This window comes from Nerophis lumbriciformis, linkage group LG32 (genome assembly GCF_033978685.3).
Source record: "Nerophis lumbriciformis linkage group LG32, RoL_Nlum_v2.1, whole genome shotgun sequence".
Taxonomy (NCBI): domain Eukaryota; kingdom Metazoa; phylum Chordata; class Actinopteri; order Syngnathiformes; family Syngnathidae; genus Nerophis; species Nerophis lumbriciformis.
In genome coordinates, this window is record NC_084579.2 from 10,478,033 (window position 1) to 10,496,118 (window position 18,086).

The following is an 18,086-nucleotide window of genomic DNA, read 5'->3' on the forward strand; positions in this document are numbered from 1 at the left end:
ACTAGGTGTGGCGAGATTATTCTCTGCATTTGACCCATCACCCTTGATCACCCCCTGGGAGGTGAGGGGAGCAGTGGACAGCAGCGGTGGCCGCGCCCGGGAATCATTTTGGTGATTTAACCCCCAATTCCAACCCTTGATGCTGAGTGCCAAGCAGGGAGGTAATGGGTCCCATTTTTATAGTCTTTGGTATGACTCGGCCGGGATTTTAACTCACAACCTACCGATCTCAGAGCGGACACTCTAACCACTAGGCCACTGAGTAGGTACAAAGGCGGACGCACGCAAATTTTCAGGACTTATGCAGATCCCAAATACACATCAGCCGGTATATATATATATATATATATATATATATATATATATATATATATATATATATATATATATATATATATATATATATATATATATATATATATATATATATATATATTAGGGCTGCAACAACTAATCGATTAAATCGATTAAAATCGATTACAAAAATAGTTGCCGATTAATTTAGTCATCGATTTGTTGGATCTATGCTATGCGCAGAGGCTACTTTTTTTTAATTCTTTTTTATAAACCTTTATTTATAAACTGCAACATATACAAACAGCTGAGAAACAATAATCACATTAAGTATGGTGCCAGTATGCTGTTTTTTTTAAATAAAATACTGGAAATGTGTCCTGTGAAAAAGCGTCAGACCGGAACTCTCTAATAACTAAAGTTCCTTGGGTGAATAATGTGAACTCACTACACCGGTATGTTTTAGCGCTTTCATGGTGAGTTAACTGACAGCTATAAGTAAGAACTTTACACTACTTTATATTAGAAACGGCAACAGCGGAGGATGAATGTCCCATAACAAGAAGATAGAGGAAAAAAAGAAGCTTATCGACTACGGTGTCAGCACGGACTACAAAGGCGGACGCACGCAAATTTTCAGGACTTATGCAGATCCCAAATACACATCAGCCGGTACCAGAAGGTAAGAAAAGTTGCTTTTGCATAATATTGCGAAACAAAACGCCAGTTAATATGTCTTACCTTATACACACACCATAATAATACTCCTATGTTGAAGCACAGTACAATCCATCCAAGTCCTACTAAAACATTTTGATAGATTTTTCAGCGCCGTGTGTAATGTTCTATATTTTCAATGGAACATATAACATTTTGGTGTTGTTTACGTGAGTCATATTGCAGTCTACACGTATCTCTTATGTGTGACTGCCATCTACTGGTCACACTTATCATTTCGCCATATGCTGAATAAAACTGCTTCGAGGTCGGTAAGCACAACCAGAATTATTCTGTACTTATGGTTATAAGGCGCACCGTCGAATTTTGAGAAAATGAAAGAATTTTAAGTGCACCTTATAGACCAAAAAATACGGTAAATTCGCCATGCAGTCTTTCTCATCCACTCAAATGTACTCGGGTTTGCTGTTTTATGTTAATTTTGTTCCGATAAAATCTCATTTGTTTGTACAAGTTTAAAACTATGCTAAGTATTGTATGTAAGCATTAAGCTAGCGGCATAAGAGCAAACTTTTAAACTGTATAGTTGCACTACTTTGTAGCATTTATACCACACTGTATTGTTATATATATATATATATATATATATATATATATATATATATATATATATATATATATATATATATATATCAGTGACGTGCGGGGCCTCACCTGCCATCATGGAAAGAAAAAAAATTTTAAAAGAAAAAAATATATATTCAATTGTTAAATGTATCCAGTGATTATACTATAAAGTTATTTTCCATTTGACTTCACCAGTTTTAGATTATTTTTATTCAAAATCGCTGAATTTTCACATTTGCCGTTCAAATACTGAGAAGAGACGGTGCGGTGAACAGCAGCCAGTCGAGGCACGTCACTCAGTGCCTCAACATGGACGGACTCGGCTAACTGCTGGCCTGCTGTGCAGTGAGACCGTATTGCTATATGAACTATATTATACATTTCCATAGTTTAGTTAGCTGAGGTATATAATGTACAGTGTATTTTGTCAACAACTGTATTTGTGTAAAGTATTTCTTGTGCTGAGCGATCATAAAAGGGCTGCAAAAGACGCACTGGCTGAGGCTCGCCTCCTGCACCCCCGCCGTAGAATGCACGGCAACCCCTGACGGGAGTGTTATATCAACTAAAGCCCACACTTAAACTTTCTACGTGCAAGATTGAATCTATTTAAAAAAGTTATTTCATAAGAAGCCAAAAAGTGCAAAAACAATAATGTTCGTGTTGGAGGAGTTGCGAATGACTGCTGGGCCACAACATTAGGTACACCTGCAGACTGCAGGTGTACCTAATTCACAACTCCTCCAACACGAACATTATTGTTTTTGCACTTTTTGGCTTCTTATTAAATAACTTTTGTAACCTATTTTTATGGGCTTTCCTCTTTGTGATGTTAAGTTCCTGTTATGCGCTGTTATACAGTATATGCCTTGAGCTCTTATTTTGAAGGCGCTAAGAGCGGAATTTTGACACGTTGGAGTGGAGCGGAAGTTTTTGAAAGAAGGTAAATAAAGTGGTCCTTGTTTAAACTGGAGCCTCCGTGTTTGTTATTTTGTAGTTTCATACAGTATAGGCAACATTTATAAATCCTCGGTTACACTTTTTTAAATAGATTCAATCTTGCACGTGGAAAGTTGAAGTGAGGGCTTTAGTTGATATAACACTCCCATCAGGGGGTTCATTAATCCAGCACAACAGCGGCGCATTTATAAGTAAAGGTAAGACCATAATAACGTTTTTTTATTATCAAATGGTGAATAAGATACTCTTTAGGGTTCATATGTTTGTAAATCTGACTGTGATGAAGTCAGTGCCTCACCAACCATCAACCTCACCGCACGTCACTGATATATATATATATATATATATATATATATATATATATATATATGGTACTTAGTGGTACTGGCTGTGTGATAATGCACTTTGACAATCAACTCTTGTTTCTCATCTCTAAGGTAAGTCTGTAATAAATATGGCCGACCGCACCTTTGCGAGCCGTCTTGATGCTGACTGGCTGGAAGCCCCCGTTGAGGGCGGACGAGTCCAGGATGTCGGAGTCGAAGTCGCGGTGGTTCTTCCTGTAGACGAAGAGGGCGACCACCACGGAGATGACCAGGCACATGATGACGGCGATGACGATGCCGGCGTAGAGCGCCACGTCGTCCGTGCTGGGCGCCACTGGAGGACCAAAAGAGCAGAGTGAGGAAAAATGGTTGTTTAGTTCATGTGATTATTAAAAAAATTAAAGATAAAGAAAAAAGGCAAACTAATATCCCGGCCGGAAATTAATAACCATAAATCTGCTGCTTTTTTTTTTTTTTCCATTTTCATCAAGCTGTGATTGATAACAGCTTTAATCGTCAGCACGATACAGGCTCTTATCTTATCATTGCATCCAACATGTATCACCACAAACACGCCTGTGTGGTAACAATGTGTCATATTGCAATGCACAGGTGTCAAACTCAGGGCCCGGGGGCCAAGCCACATTATTTTATGTGGCCCGCGAAATAATATGCATTAATACCGTATTTTTCGGACTATAAGTCGCAGTTTTTTTCATAGTTTGGCCGGGCTCCAGTGCGATTTATATATGTTTTTTTCCTTCTTTATTATGCATTTTCGGCAAGTGCGACTTATCCTCCCAAAAATACGGTATGCATTAATAAAATTATTAATCTTTTCTTACTAAATATATTTGTTCTTTCCCTTTTGACATTAAACATCATGTACTGCATGCAATTGTATATCTTTTAAAACTCAATATTATCAAAATATTATATTATCATTAGAGATGTCCGATAATATCGGACTGCCGATATTATCAGCCGATAAATGCTTTAAAATGTAATATCGGAAATTATCGGTATCGGTTTCAAAAAGTAAAATGTGTGACTTTTTAAAACGCCGCTGTGTAAACGGACGTAGGGAGAAGTACAGAGCGCCAATAAACCTTAAAGGCACTTCCTTTGCGTGCCGGCCCAATCACATAATATCTACAGCTTTTCACACACACAAGTGAATGCAATGCATACTTGGTTACATTGAGGGTGGCCGTATACACAACTTTAACACTGTTACAAATATGCGCCACACTGTGAACCCACACCAAACAAGAATGACAAACACATTTCGGGAGAACATCCGCACCGTAACACAACATAAACACAACAGAACAAATACCCAGAACCCCTTACAGCACTAACTCTTACGGGACGCTACAATATACACCCCCCCCCGCCCCTCACCCCGCCCACCTCAACCTCCTCATGCTCTCTCAGGGAGAGCATGTCCCAAATTCCAAGCTGCTGTTTTGAGGCATGTTAAAAAAAAAAAATGCACTTTGTGACTTCAATAATAAATATGGCAGTGCCATGTTGGCATTTTTTACCATAACTTGAGTTAATTTATTTTGGAAAACCTTGTTACATTGTTTAATGCATCCAGCGGGGCATCACAACCAAATAAGGCATAATAATGTGTTCATTCCATGACTGTATATATCGGTATCGGTTGATATCGGAATCGGTAATTAAGAGTTGGACAATATCGGAATATCGGCAAAAAAGCCATTACCGGACATCTCTACTAAATATATTTGTTCTTTCCCTTTTCTTTTTGAGATTAAACATCATGTGGTGCGTGCAATTGCATAGCTTTTAAAACTCAATATTATCAAAATATTATATTATCATGTATTCCAAAAATATTTGTTGTTAAAATAAAGATAAATACTGTACTTAAATATCTTAAATTTCAAAACAAATGATGATTTAATGTCATGACTTGGTCCTGGGTGTTTGCTTTTCCGGGATGCAACGGAAAGTTGGCTCGGGCGAGACGGGAATGTGAGTACATTTTTATTTAAACTACAAAAAAAGGAAGTAAACAAAAGGCGCGCACAATGGCGGAGAACAAACTATGAAACCAAATACTTGCACAAAGGCAAAAACTATGAACAACAAAAAACACTAACTGTGGCAATAATAAACCAAACTTACTTGGCATGGACAAAAACGGCATGAAAAAGCGCAGCAAGTGTGTGGAGAGTATAAATGCGGGGATGTCGTCAGGACGACAAACTGAAAACAATGAACTTAAATACTATAGACATGATTAACGAAAACAGGTGCGTGACTCAAAATGTGAAACAGGTGCGTGACGTGACAGGTGAAAACTAATGGTTGCTATGGTGACAAAACAAAAGTGCACAAAAAGTCCAAAAACCAAAACGAACATGACCAAAACAAAAACATGATCACACAGACATGACATTTAAATTGTAGACTGTAAAATTGACAACAGATTTTACGGTTAGTTTTTTTTTTCTCCATAAAATCAACTTTGGTACTGTTTTTTTTCTTCCATATACAGAAAGACACTAGAACATAAAAACAAAACAAAAAAACAACAACATTAAAACAACAAGATTTTAAGGTAAAAACAAACAAACTGGCAGCTATGTTGCTTGAAATTTTACCGCTAAAAACAGTGGTATTGTTTCTCCATTCCATTCCATTTATTCAATTTTTTTATATGCTGTAAAAAAACAAAAAAACACTGATTTTACTGTAAAATTCTGGTGACTGAGCTGCCAGTTTTTAAAGTAAAATTTAAATATTGTTAATGTATTTTACTGTTAATGTATTATATATATATATATATATATATATATTAGGGCTGCAACAACTAATCGATTAAATCGATTAAAATCGATTACAAAAATAGTTGCCGATTAATTTAGTCATCGATTCGTTGGATCTATGCTATGCGCATGCGCAGAGGCTACTTTTTATTATTAGTTTTTTTATAAACCTTTATTTATAAACTGCAACATTTACAAACAGCTGAGAAACAATAATCACATTAAGTATGGTGCCAGTATGCTGTTTTAAAAAAAATAAAATACTGGAAAGGATAGAAATGTAGTTTGTCTCTTTTATCCGATTATTAATCGATTAATCGAAGTAATAATCGACAGATTAATCGATTATCAAATTAGTTGTTAGTTGCAGCCCTAATATGTGTATATATATATATATATATATATATATATATATATATATATATATATATATATATATATATATATGTGTGTATATATATGTGTGTATATATATATATATATACATATATATGTATATATATGTATATATATATATATATATATATATATATACATATATATGTATATATATGTGTATATATATGTGTGTATATATATATATATATATATATACATATATATATGTATATATATATATGTGTGTATATATATATATATATATACAAAATCTCCTGATGATTGAGGGTACCCCCCTCATGAAACAGGCCTGTAGAGATGAAATAGTCTTGTGATTTTTTTCCCACACATACATATATATATATATATATATATATATATATATATATATATATATATATATATATATATATATATATATGAATATACACACATGTGTATATTCATATATTACTCATTGTTAAAAACGGCCCTCTGAGGGCAACCATAACTGCGATGTGGCCCTCAAAAATAATAATTGCATATTACTTACACATGCAAAGTCTCCACGGAAGAAGCGTATTAGAAAGTGCTCAGTAACAAACGTGTCCGCATCATTCAACCTAGTGCTAATTGAGCTTAACTTAATGAATTATTGTGGCTACCAGGTGTTGCCAAAATAAAACAAAAATACCACTCCACTTCAACTTAAAGACAGCAACAGTTAATAACAAATAGGTTAGTGTTTTTGCATACTTAATATTTTTCCTATGTAATTCCACACTACATAATAATACAATGATGTGAGATTGGTGCAGATATGATACCCCTACATTTAAGTAAAATATGATGAACAGGCTAACCTCCTCCAACCTCCGAGGACAAAGCTAGGAACTATGGGAGACCGGGCTTTCTGCTCCGCCGCTCCCAGTCTGTGGAATGCTCTCCCTGACCACCTGAGGGCACCACAGACTGTGGATGCTTTTAAAAAAGGCTTAAAAACCCTTTTTTTTTAAATAAAAAAAGCCTTTTTATAGATATATGCATACTAGTTCTAGTTTTTATTTATTTTTTTTATTTTTTAAATGAGCTTTTTATTATTATTATTTTTTTCAATACACTGTAGCACTTTGAGGTTGTTTGCTCAATGTAAAGTGCTTTCTACAAATAAAATGTATTATTATTATTATTAAGATTAGCTAAACAAAACATGTCCGCCTTCAAGTAAAACTTCTTAGCAACTTATTAATTATCCATACTTTTTTTTTTTGTCCGATAAGACTTGAGTGTGTGTGTATTCATGTATTGCACGTACAGAGCGGTCCAAATGGAGGCCAATGACACATCGCCCTACGCAGCGCCATCACAACCTCTGATGGATGTCTTTATCTCCCCGATTGCTCCCGCAGCATCGCAGCAAACCCCCGGCCGTCTTTGTCGTGACACTGCAGATAAGACGGAGACGTCCCTCACGGCGTCTTTCATCTCCGCGGCCTTTCTGTCCGCTAACCAGCCGGAGGAAGCTCAGCCATTAGAGGGCGAGTGAGGATGTGGCGAGACAGACCCTTATTACGTAGTCCACCTTTAAATGGACGCCTCTCTCTTTGCCGTTTGGAATGTCCTTTACTGTCAGCACTGTGTGTGTTCCAGTCAAATAGAGGATCTTTGACTCGCTTTTTTGCATGACTTAAAAAGGCAGAAAAGCGTCCAGTAAAAACGGCAGAGCACTGCTGCCACATAAAGGATCTTTGACTAACATTTTTGTATTACTTAAGCAGCAGAGTGCTCCTATCATTTACAGGATCTTTGTGCTTAAAAACAGCAGCTCGCTCATGTCATATAGAGGATCTTTGGCCAGCGCGTTTGCAGTCAACATAAATATAGCAGCGCTCTCCAGTCAAATAGAGGATCTTTGACTGGCGTTATTGCGGCATAACATTTTTAAAACAGAAGAGCACTACTCCACTCATATAGAGGATCTTTAACTTGTTATATAAAGGATCTTTGGCTCGCATTTTTGCTCCCCAGACATATAGAAGATCTTTGGCTAGCGTGTTTGGAGTCGCCTGTAGGATCTTTGACTCGCGTTATTGCGGCACGACGTTGAAAACAGCAGAGCACTACTCCACTCAAATAGAGGATCTTTGATTCACATTGCTTGAAAAGCAGCAGAGCGCTCCAGTCACATAGAGGATCTTTGACAAGCATTTTTGCAGTACGGCCTTAAAAACAGCATAACACTCCTGTCATGTAAATAATCTTTGTCTCGCATTTTTTGCAGTACGTCCTTAAAAACAGCAGCGCTCTCCAGTCGAATAGAGGATCTTGGACTGGCGTTATTGCAACATTTAAAACAGACTCATATAGACGATCTTTAACTTGTCACATAAAGGATCTTTGACTAACATTTTTGTATTACTTAAGCAGCAGAGTGCTCCTATCATTTACAGGATCTTTGTGCTTACAAACAGCAGCTCGCTCATGTCATATAGAGGATCTTTGGCCAGCGCGTTTGCAGTCAACATAAATATAGCAGCGCTCTCCAGTAAAATAGAGGATCTTTGACTGGCGTTATTGCGGCATAACATTTTTAAAACAGAAGAGCACTACTCCACTCATATAGAGGATCTTTAACTTGTTATATAAAGGATCTTTGGCTCGCATTTTTGCTCCCCAGACATATAGAAGATCTTTGGCTAGCGTGTTTGGAGTCGCCTGTAGGATCTTTGACTCGCGTTATTGCGGTACGACGTTGACAACAGCAGAGCACTACTCCACTCAAATAGAGGATCTTTGATTCACATTGCTTGAAAAGCAGCAGAGCGCTCCAGTCACATAGAGGATCTTTGACAAGCATTTTTGCAGTACGGCCTTAAAAACAGCATAATACTCCTGTCATGTAAATAATCTTTGTCTCGCATTTTTTGCAGTACGTCCTTAAAAACAGCAGCGCTCTCCAGTCGAATAGAGGATCTTGGACTGGCGTTATTGCAACATTTAAAACAGACTCATATAGACGATCTTTAACTTGTCACATAAAGGATCTTTGACTAACATTTTTGTATTACTTAAGCAGCAGAGTGCTCCTATCATTTACAGGATCTTTGTGCTTACAAACAGCAGCTCGCTCATGTCATATAGATGATCTTTGGCCAGCGCGTTTGCAGTCAACATAAATATAGCAGCGCTCTCCAGTCAAATAGAGAATCTTTGACTGGCGTTATTGCGGCATAACATTTAAAACAGAAGAGCACTACTCCACTCATATAGAGGATCTTTACCTTGTTACATAAAGGATCTTTGGTTCGCATTTGTGCAGGAGGTCATTAAAAACAGCAGTGCTCCCCAGACATATAGAAGATCTTTGGCTAGCGTGTTTGGAGTCGCCTGTAGGATCTTTGACTAGCGTTATGACGTTGAAAACAACAGAGCACTACTCCACTCATATAGAGGATCTTTGATTCACATTTTTACATTGCTTAAAAAGCAGTATAGCGCTCCAGTCACACAGAGGATCTTTGACAAGCATTTTTGCAGTACGGCCTTAAAAACAGCAGAACACTCCTTAGATATAAATAATCTTTGGCGAGCATTTTTTGCAGTAGGTCCTTAAAAACAGCAGCACTCTCCTGTCAAATAGAGGATCTTTGACTGGCATTATTGCAGCATAACATTTAAAACAGAAGAGCACTACTTCACTCATATAGAGGATCTTCAACTTGTTTTTATAAAGGATCTTTGGCTCGCATTTTTGCAGGAGGTCATTAAAAACAGCAGCACGCTCATGTCATATAGAGGATCTTTGGCCAGCGTGTTTGCAGTCAGCCTAAATACAGCAGCACTCTCCAGTCAAATGGAGGATCTTTGACTGGCGTTATTGCAGCATAACATTTAAAACAGAAGAGCACTACTCCACTCATATAGAGGATCTTTAACTTGTTACATAAAGGATCTTTGGCTCACATTTGTGCAGGAGGTCATTAAAAACATCAATGCTCCCCAGACATATAGAAGATCTTTGGCTACCGTGTTTGGAGTCGCCTGTAGGATCTTTGACTAGCGTTATGACGTTGAAAATAACAGAGCACTACTCCACTCATATAGAGGATCTGTGATTCACATTTTTACATTGCTTAAAAAGCAGTATAGCGCTCCAGTCACACAGAGGATCTTTGACAAGCATTTTTGCAGTACAGCCTTAAAAACAGCAGAACACTCCTTAGATATAAATAATCTTTGGCGAGCATTTTTTGCAGTAGGTCCTTAAAAACAGCAGCGCTCGCCAGTCAAATAGCGGATCTTTGACTGGCGTTATTGCAGCATAACATTTAAAACAGAAGAGCACTATTCCACTCATATAGAGGATCTTTAACTTGTTTTATAAAGGATATTTGGCTCGCATTTTTGCAGGAGGTCATTAAAAACAGCAGCACGCTCATGTCATATAGAGGATCTTTGGCCAGCGTGTTCGCAGTCGGCCTAAATACAGCAGCGCTCTCCAGTCAAATAGAGGATCTTTGACTGACGTTATTGCGGCATAACATTTAAAACAGAAGAGCACTACTCCACTCATATAGATAATCTTTAACTTGTTTTATAAAGGATCTTTGGTTCGCATTTTTGCAGGAGGTCATTAAAAACATCAATGCTCCCCAGACATATAGAAGATCTTTGGCTAGCGTGTTTAGAGTTGCCTGTAGGATCTTTGACTCGCGTTATTGCGGTATGACAACGAAAACAGAAGAGCACTACTCCACTCAAATAGAGGATCTTTGATTCACATTTTTACATTGCTTAAAAAGCAGCAGAGCGCTCCAGTCGTGTAGAGATTTTTTTTTTTTTTTTGTATTTTCGGTCCAATATGGCTCTATCAACATTTTGGGGATGCCGACCCCTTGCTTTAGTGCACGGTGTCATGTTGCACGCAGGTTGTCCACTAGATGGCAGCATTTACTGTGTAGTGTTACAGAGGTCAGGCGGGCCTGTAAGGGAATGACTCTCCATGTGCGAGTGCTCCTGCACAAAAGGAGGATAAAGGGGAAGAAAGGCCGAGCAAAAAGGCAAAGCAAAGTACATCACACCGTCGCTGAAGTGAAATGCAGCATGACCGCCGCGATTAGCAGAATCATTCGCTCAGGTGCAAATTGGGATTTATATACTTTTTACACCGTGCACTCCCTCATTGGGCCTCTAATCCTTCCGCCGGCACAGACGAGTGATGAAAGCCGGAGAATGTAATTTCACCGCGCTCCGTCTGCCGAGCTTCCCTGCAGTTATTTAACGTGTGCGACAATCTCGCACCCGCGCTTTGATGATAAAGGTGGCAACCTGCTAAGTGTGCGCATTAAAATGTATCACTTAGATGAATACATGCCTTTGAACAGCAGCCATTGTTGGGGGGCTGCAAAATGACATGCAGTGGAAAATGAAAGGGATTATTATTGTTATGCATGTGTGTGTGTGTGTGTTCTTGTATTTATACTCTTCTTGATACATCAAGAAGGAAATTAGCTTCCATATGAGGAGGTGTGAACAAGTGATGACATAAATCATGGTCCCAATACGTAAAACCATTGCATCTAATAGAGAATGTCTCATTTGCACCCCTGGTAGTTAAATCTATTAAACTGAGGGTGGTCCCAAAAAGGAGGGATTTTTCAAATTGACTGTGTGTCGGTTTTAAAAGTCCTCCCCCTCTGGTCAACATATGAAATAACAAGTGTATGTAAGAAATTGAAATGCGCCCCCTTTGGCCAAAATTAACTACTCCCTCTCTGGTCAACATGTGAAATAACAAGTGTGTGTAAAAAATTGAAGTGCACCCCTCTGGTCAACGTATGAAATAAGTGTGTGTACAAATTTAAAGTGCTCCCCCTCTGGTCAACGTATGAAATAACAAGTGTGTGTACAAATTTAAAGTGCTCCCCCTCTGGTCAATGTATGAAATAAAAAGTGTGTGTACAAATTTGAAGTGCTCCCCTTTTGGTCAATGTATGAAATAACAAGTGTGTGTAAGAAATTTGAAGTGGTCCCCCTCTGGTCAACATATAAAATAACAAGTGTGTGTAAAAAATTGAAGTGCTCCCCCTCTGGTCAACATATGAAATAACAAGTGTGTGTAAAAATTTAAAGTGCACCCTCTGGTCAACATATGAAATAAGTGTGTGTAAAAATTTTAAAGTGCACCCTCTGGTCAACATATGAAATAAGTGTGTGTAAAAATGTAAAGTGCACCCCCTCTGGTCAACATGTGAAATAACAAGTGTATGTACAAATTTAAAGTGCTCCCCCTCTGGTCAACGTATGAAATAACAAGTGTGTGTACAAATTTAAAGTGCTCCCCCTCTGGTCAACGTATGAAATAACAAGTGTGTGTACAAATTTGAAGTGCTCCCCCTTTGGTCAATGTATGAAATAACAAGTGTGTGTAAGAAATTTGAAGTGGTCCCCCTCTGGTCAACATATGAAATAACAAGTGTGTGTAAAAAATTGAAGTGCTCCCCCTCTGGTCAACATATGAAATAAGTGTGTGTAAAAATGTAAAGTGCACCCCCTCTGGTCAACATTTGAAATAACAAGTGTGTGTACAAATTTGAAGTGCTCCCGCTTTGGTCAACATATGAAATAACAAGTGTGTGTAAGAAATTTAAATGCGCACCCTTTGACCAAAATTAAGTGCTCCCCCTCTGGTCAACATATGAAATAACAAGTGAGCGTAAGAAATTTGAAGTGCACCCTCTGGTCAACATATGAAATAACAATAGTGTGTAAGAAATTGAAATGCGCCCCCTTTGGCCAAAATGAATAAATAAATAAAATAAATATGTATATAGAGACATATTGTAGAAACTTAAGTAAATAATGAAGATTCAAAACCAATTAAAAAACAAACAAACAAACAAAAATGAACTAAAAGCAGTCTTTTTCTCACAATGTGTCGACTTTTTCTTGTAAAACTGAGAACAATTTCTCATATTCTTTCTGTTTCTGTAATATTGCAATAATTTCTCGTAAAATTACTTTTTTTATGTAAAATTATTACTTTTTAAGTTAAAAAGTTAAAGTACCAATGATTGTCACACAGACACTAGGTGTGGTGAAATTTGTCCTCTGCACTTGACCCATCCCCTTGTTCACTCCCTGGGAGGTGAGGGGAGCAGTGGGTCAACATATGAAAAAACAAGTGTGTGTAAGAAATTTGAAGTGCTCCCCCTCTGGTCAACATATGAAATAACAAGTCTGTGTAAAAATTTGAAGTGCTCCCCCTCTGGTCAACATATGAAATAACAAGTGTGTGTAAGAAATTGAAATGTGCCCCCTTTGGTCAAAATTTATAAAGAAATCAAATAAATATGTATATAGAGACATACTGTAGAAACTTAAGTAAATAATGAAGATTAAAAACCAATTACAAACAAAACATTCAAAAAATAAAATAAAATAACTAAAAGCAGTCTTTTTCTCACAATGTGTCGACTTTTTTTTTAATAAAATTGGGAACAATTTCACAGCATAAATGTGTAGGTAGAAGCCACTTTCTTTGTCTAAGTGTGTGGGTGCTCTGGTGGAATGGAGGCCATTTGGGTGCGTGTCGGAATTATTGTTTCCCCTCAACGAACCACAACTCCTCCAGAGCTGGCAGCAGTCGTGCAGCCCCACACCATTGCTTTGTCACTCAGTTTTGTTTGCATATTTTCAGGATATATATATATATGAAATACTTGACTTGGTGAATTCTAGCTGTCAATATACTCCTCCCCTCTTAACCACGACCCGCCCCACCCCCGACAACGCCCCCACGCCCCACACCCCCACCTCCCGAAATCGGAGGTCTCAAGGTTGGCAAGTATGGTTTTTAACTACTGTTTGTAAAGGTTGCATTTCGAGTCATTTTCAGTGAATTTTAAAGCCGTACACTGACTACTCTAAAGTCAGTGACGTGCGGTGAGGTTGATGGCTGGTGAGGCACTGACTTCATCACAGTCAGATTTACAAACATATGAACCCTAAAGAGTATCTTATTCACCATTTGATTGGCAGCAGTTAACGGGTTATGTTTAAAAGCTCATACCAGCATTCTTCCCTGCTTGGCACTCAGCATCAAGGGTTGGAATTGGGGGTTATTAAATCACCAAAAATTATTCCCGGGCGCGGCGCCGCTGCTGCCCACTGCTCCCCTCACCTCCCAGGGGGTGATCAAGGGGATGGGTCAAATGCAGAAGACACATTTCATTACACCTAGTGTGTGTGTGACAATCATTGGTACTTTAACTTAACTTTAACTTTACACATACAAACTGTAGCACACAAAAAAGCACATTTAATAAAAAAACTTTATTATGGTCTTACCTTTACTTATAAATTAAGTCCATGCGACGCAACTAAAGCCCTCACTTAAACTTTCCACGTGCAAGATTGAATCTATTTAAAAAAGTGTAACCGAGGGTTTATAAATGTCGCCTATACTGTATGAAACTACAAAATAACAAACACGGAGGCTCCAGTTTACACGAGGACCACTTTATTTACCTTCTTTCAAAAACCTCTGCAACGTGTCATCACTTCCGCTCTTAGCGCCTTCAAAATAAGAGCTCAAGGCATATACTGTATAACAGCGCATAACAGGAACTTAACATCACAAAGAGGAAAGCCCATGAAAATAGTTTACAAAAGTTATTTAATAAGAAGCCAAAAAGTGCAAAAACAATAATGTTCGCATTGGAGGAGTTGTGAATTAGGTACACCTGCAGTCTGCAGGTGTACCTAATGTTGTGGCCCTGCAGTCATTCACAACTCCTCCAACACGAACATTATTGTTTTTGCACTTTTTGGCTTCTTATGAAATAACTTTTTTAAATAGATTCAATCTTGCACGTGGAAAGTTTAAGTGTGGGCTTTAGTTGATATAACAATTCTACGGCGGGGGTGCAGGAGGCGGGGCTACTGGAGCCTCAGCCAGTGCGTCTTTTGCAGCCGTTTTATGATCGCTCAGCACAAGAAATACGTTACACACATACAGTTGTTGACAAAATACACTGTACATTATATACCTCAGCTAACTAAACTATGGAAATGTATAATATAATTCATATAGTAATACGGTCTCACTGCACAGCAGGCCAGCAGTTAGCCGAGTCCGGAATCCATGTTGAGGCACTGAGTGACGTGCCTCAACTGGCTGCTGTTCACCGCACCGTCTCTTCTCAGTATTTGAACGGCAAATGTGAAAGTTCATCGATTTTGAATAAAAATAATCTAAAACTGGTGAAGTTAAATGGAAAATAACTTTATAGTATAATCACTGGATACATATAACAATTCAATTTTTTTTTTTCTTTTTACATTTTTTTTCTTAACCACGCCCCGCCCCACACCCCCACCTCCCGAAATCGGAGGTCTCAAGGTTGGCAAGTATGGTTTTTAACTACTGTTTGTAAAGGTTGCATTTCAAGTCATTTTCAGTGAATTTTAAAGCCGTACACTGACTACTCTAAAGGTCATCCATTGTTATGTACTGGGAAGAAATACAACGTGAGAGGCGTACTCCCCTTTGGGAGGCGCGGTAGTTAAAAAGTAAGTAATAGCGGGAAGGAAGCGAATGTCTGGCATGGCCAATGAACCGGAGAAGACAGATAATGATGAATAATGGAGAGAAAAGAAAATGAAAGTAAATAAAATAACTCACATGTATTTGCCAACTCAAGCTTGTCTTTAGCCTCAGATGACTTCTGATAAAAGGAACCTTGAAGAGAGGGAGGGGAGGGGGATGAGCGGAGGAGGGCGAGGGGAACACAGTGGGAGAGAGCAATGATGGAAATCAAATTTAAGCCAACAGAAAAACAAACGCAACAAATGAGACAGCAACAAACTCATGAGTAGGAGTAATGACGCGGGGGGGAGCCATCCTTCTTGATTTGGAGCCTCCCTCCACTCCAAAGTGCGCGTCGAGAGAGACGGATGAGGGGAAAAGCGGCGGCAACGCTGAGGGAGTGACGCCATCCATCAGGCCGGCTTAGAGGCTCAACAAGAGTGCCGCCATTAGTACTGAAGCGGGCAGGTGAGGGCGGGGAGGAGAGCGCGTTTTCGAGGTAAACGGAACCGGAAGACTTTGGCTCCGTCACCGCCGGCGGGACGGAGAGTGGACGTGAAGGCGATAGAAGATCAGGTTAGGAAACTTCCAGAAGAACGTGCAGGTTGTTGTGTTTGGTGTTAAAAGCCGCATTATACAAAACCCAAAACCTTGTGTAAAAGTAAAATAAAGTACCAATGGTTGTCACACACACACACTAGGTGCGGTGAAATGTGTCCTCTGCATTTGACCCATCCCCTTGATCACCCCCTGGGAGGTGAGGGGAGCAGTGGGCAGCAGCGGTGGCCGCGCCCGGGAATAATTTTTGGTGATTTAACCCCCAATTCCAACCCTTGATGCTGAGTGCCAAGCAGGGAGGTAATGGGTCCTATTTTTTATAGTCTTTGGTAGAGATGTCCGATACAATCGGCCGATAAATGCTTTAAAATGTAATATCGGAAATTATCGTTTTTTTTAATTATCGGTATCGGTTTTTTTTTGTTTTTTTTTATTAAATCAACATAAAAAACACAAGATACACTTACAATTGGTGTACCAACCCAAAAAACCTCCCTCCCCCATTTACACTCATTCACACTAAAGGGTTGTTTCTTTCTGTTATTAATATTCTGGTTCCTACATTATATATCAATATATATCAATACAGTCTGCAAGGGATACAGTCCGTAAGCACACATGATTGTGCGTGCTGCTGGTCCACTAATAGTACTAACCTTTAACAGTTAATTTGACTAATTTTCATTAATTATTAGTTTATATGTAACTGTTTTTATATTGTTTTACTTTCTTTTTTATTCAAGAAAATGTTTTCAATTTATTTATCTTATTTTATTTTATTACTTTTTAAAAAAAGGACTGTCATGTCTGTGTGATCATGTTTTGTTTTAGTCATGTTCGGTTTTGTTTTTGGACTTTTTGTGCACTTTTGTTTTGTTTTGTCACCACAGCAACCATTAGTTTTCACCTGTCACGTCACGCACCTGTTTCACGTTTTGAGTCACGCACCTGCTTTCACTAATCATGTCTATAGTATTTAAGTTTTGAGTCACGCACCTGCTTTCACTAATCATGGCTATAGTATTTAAGTTCATTGTTTTCAGTTTGTCGTTCTGACGACATCTTGCATTTATGCTCTACACACTCTTCATCCTCTTAGATCATGCTTCATGTCCCATGCCAAAGTAAGTTTTTGTTCCAGGTTTATAGTCGTTTTGGTTTCATAGTTTGTTCTCCGCCATTGTGAGCGCCTTTTGTTTACTTCCTTTTTTTTTGTAGTTATAGTGTTTAAATAAATATGCACTTACATTCCCGTCTCGCCCGAGCCAACTTTCCGTTGCATCCCGGAAAAGCAAACACCCAGGACCAAGTCTTGACAAGGACCTTATCTTCACCATACCTGGTTGTCCAAATTACCGGTGGCATAATAATGTGCTAATTCCACGACTGTTTATATCAGTATCGGTTGATATCGGTATCGGTTGATATCGGTATCGGTAATTGGTAGTTGGACAATATCGGAATAATATCAGATATCAGCAAAAAGCATACTTGCCAACCTTGAGACCTCCAATTTTGGGAGGTGGGGGGTGGGTGCGGGGGGCGTGGTTAGGGTAGGGGCGTGGTTAAGAGGGGAGGAGTATATTTACAGCTAGAATTCACCAAATCAAGTATTTCATATATATATATATATATATATATATATATATATATATATATATATATATATATATATATATATCCCCGCGACCCCGAAGGGAATAAGCGGTAGTAAATGGATGGATGGATATATATATATATATATATATATATATATGTATATATATATATATATATATATATATATATATATAAGAAATAATTGACTTTCAGTGAATTCTAGCTATATATATATATCCCCGCGACCCCGAAGGGAATAAGATGGATATATATATATATATATATATATATATATAT

General features: G+C 38.2%; 1 protein-coding gene across 1 annotated transcript in view; it reads right to left on the bottom strand.

Moving 5' to 3' along the window:
- Positions 1–18,086, bottom strand: part of unc5cb (unc-5 netrin receptor Cb) — a 426,633-nt gene that overhangs the window by 27,423 nt on the left and 381,124 nt on the right. Inside the window, exons 8-9 of the mRNA XM_061926996.1 lie at positions 15,729–15,785; positions 3,028–3,219 (exon numbers count right to left, since the gene is read on the bottom strand). Of these exons, the coding sequence (XP_061782980.1) occupies positions 3,028–3,219; positions 15,729–15,785 (249 nt within the window). The remainder of the gene's footprint in view (positions 1–3,027; positions 3,220–15,728; positions 15,786–18,086) is intronic.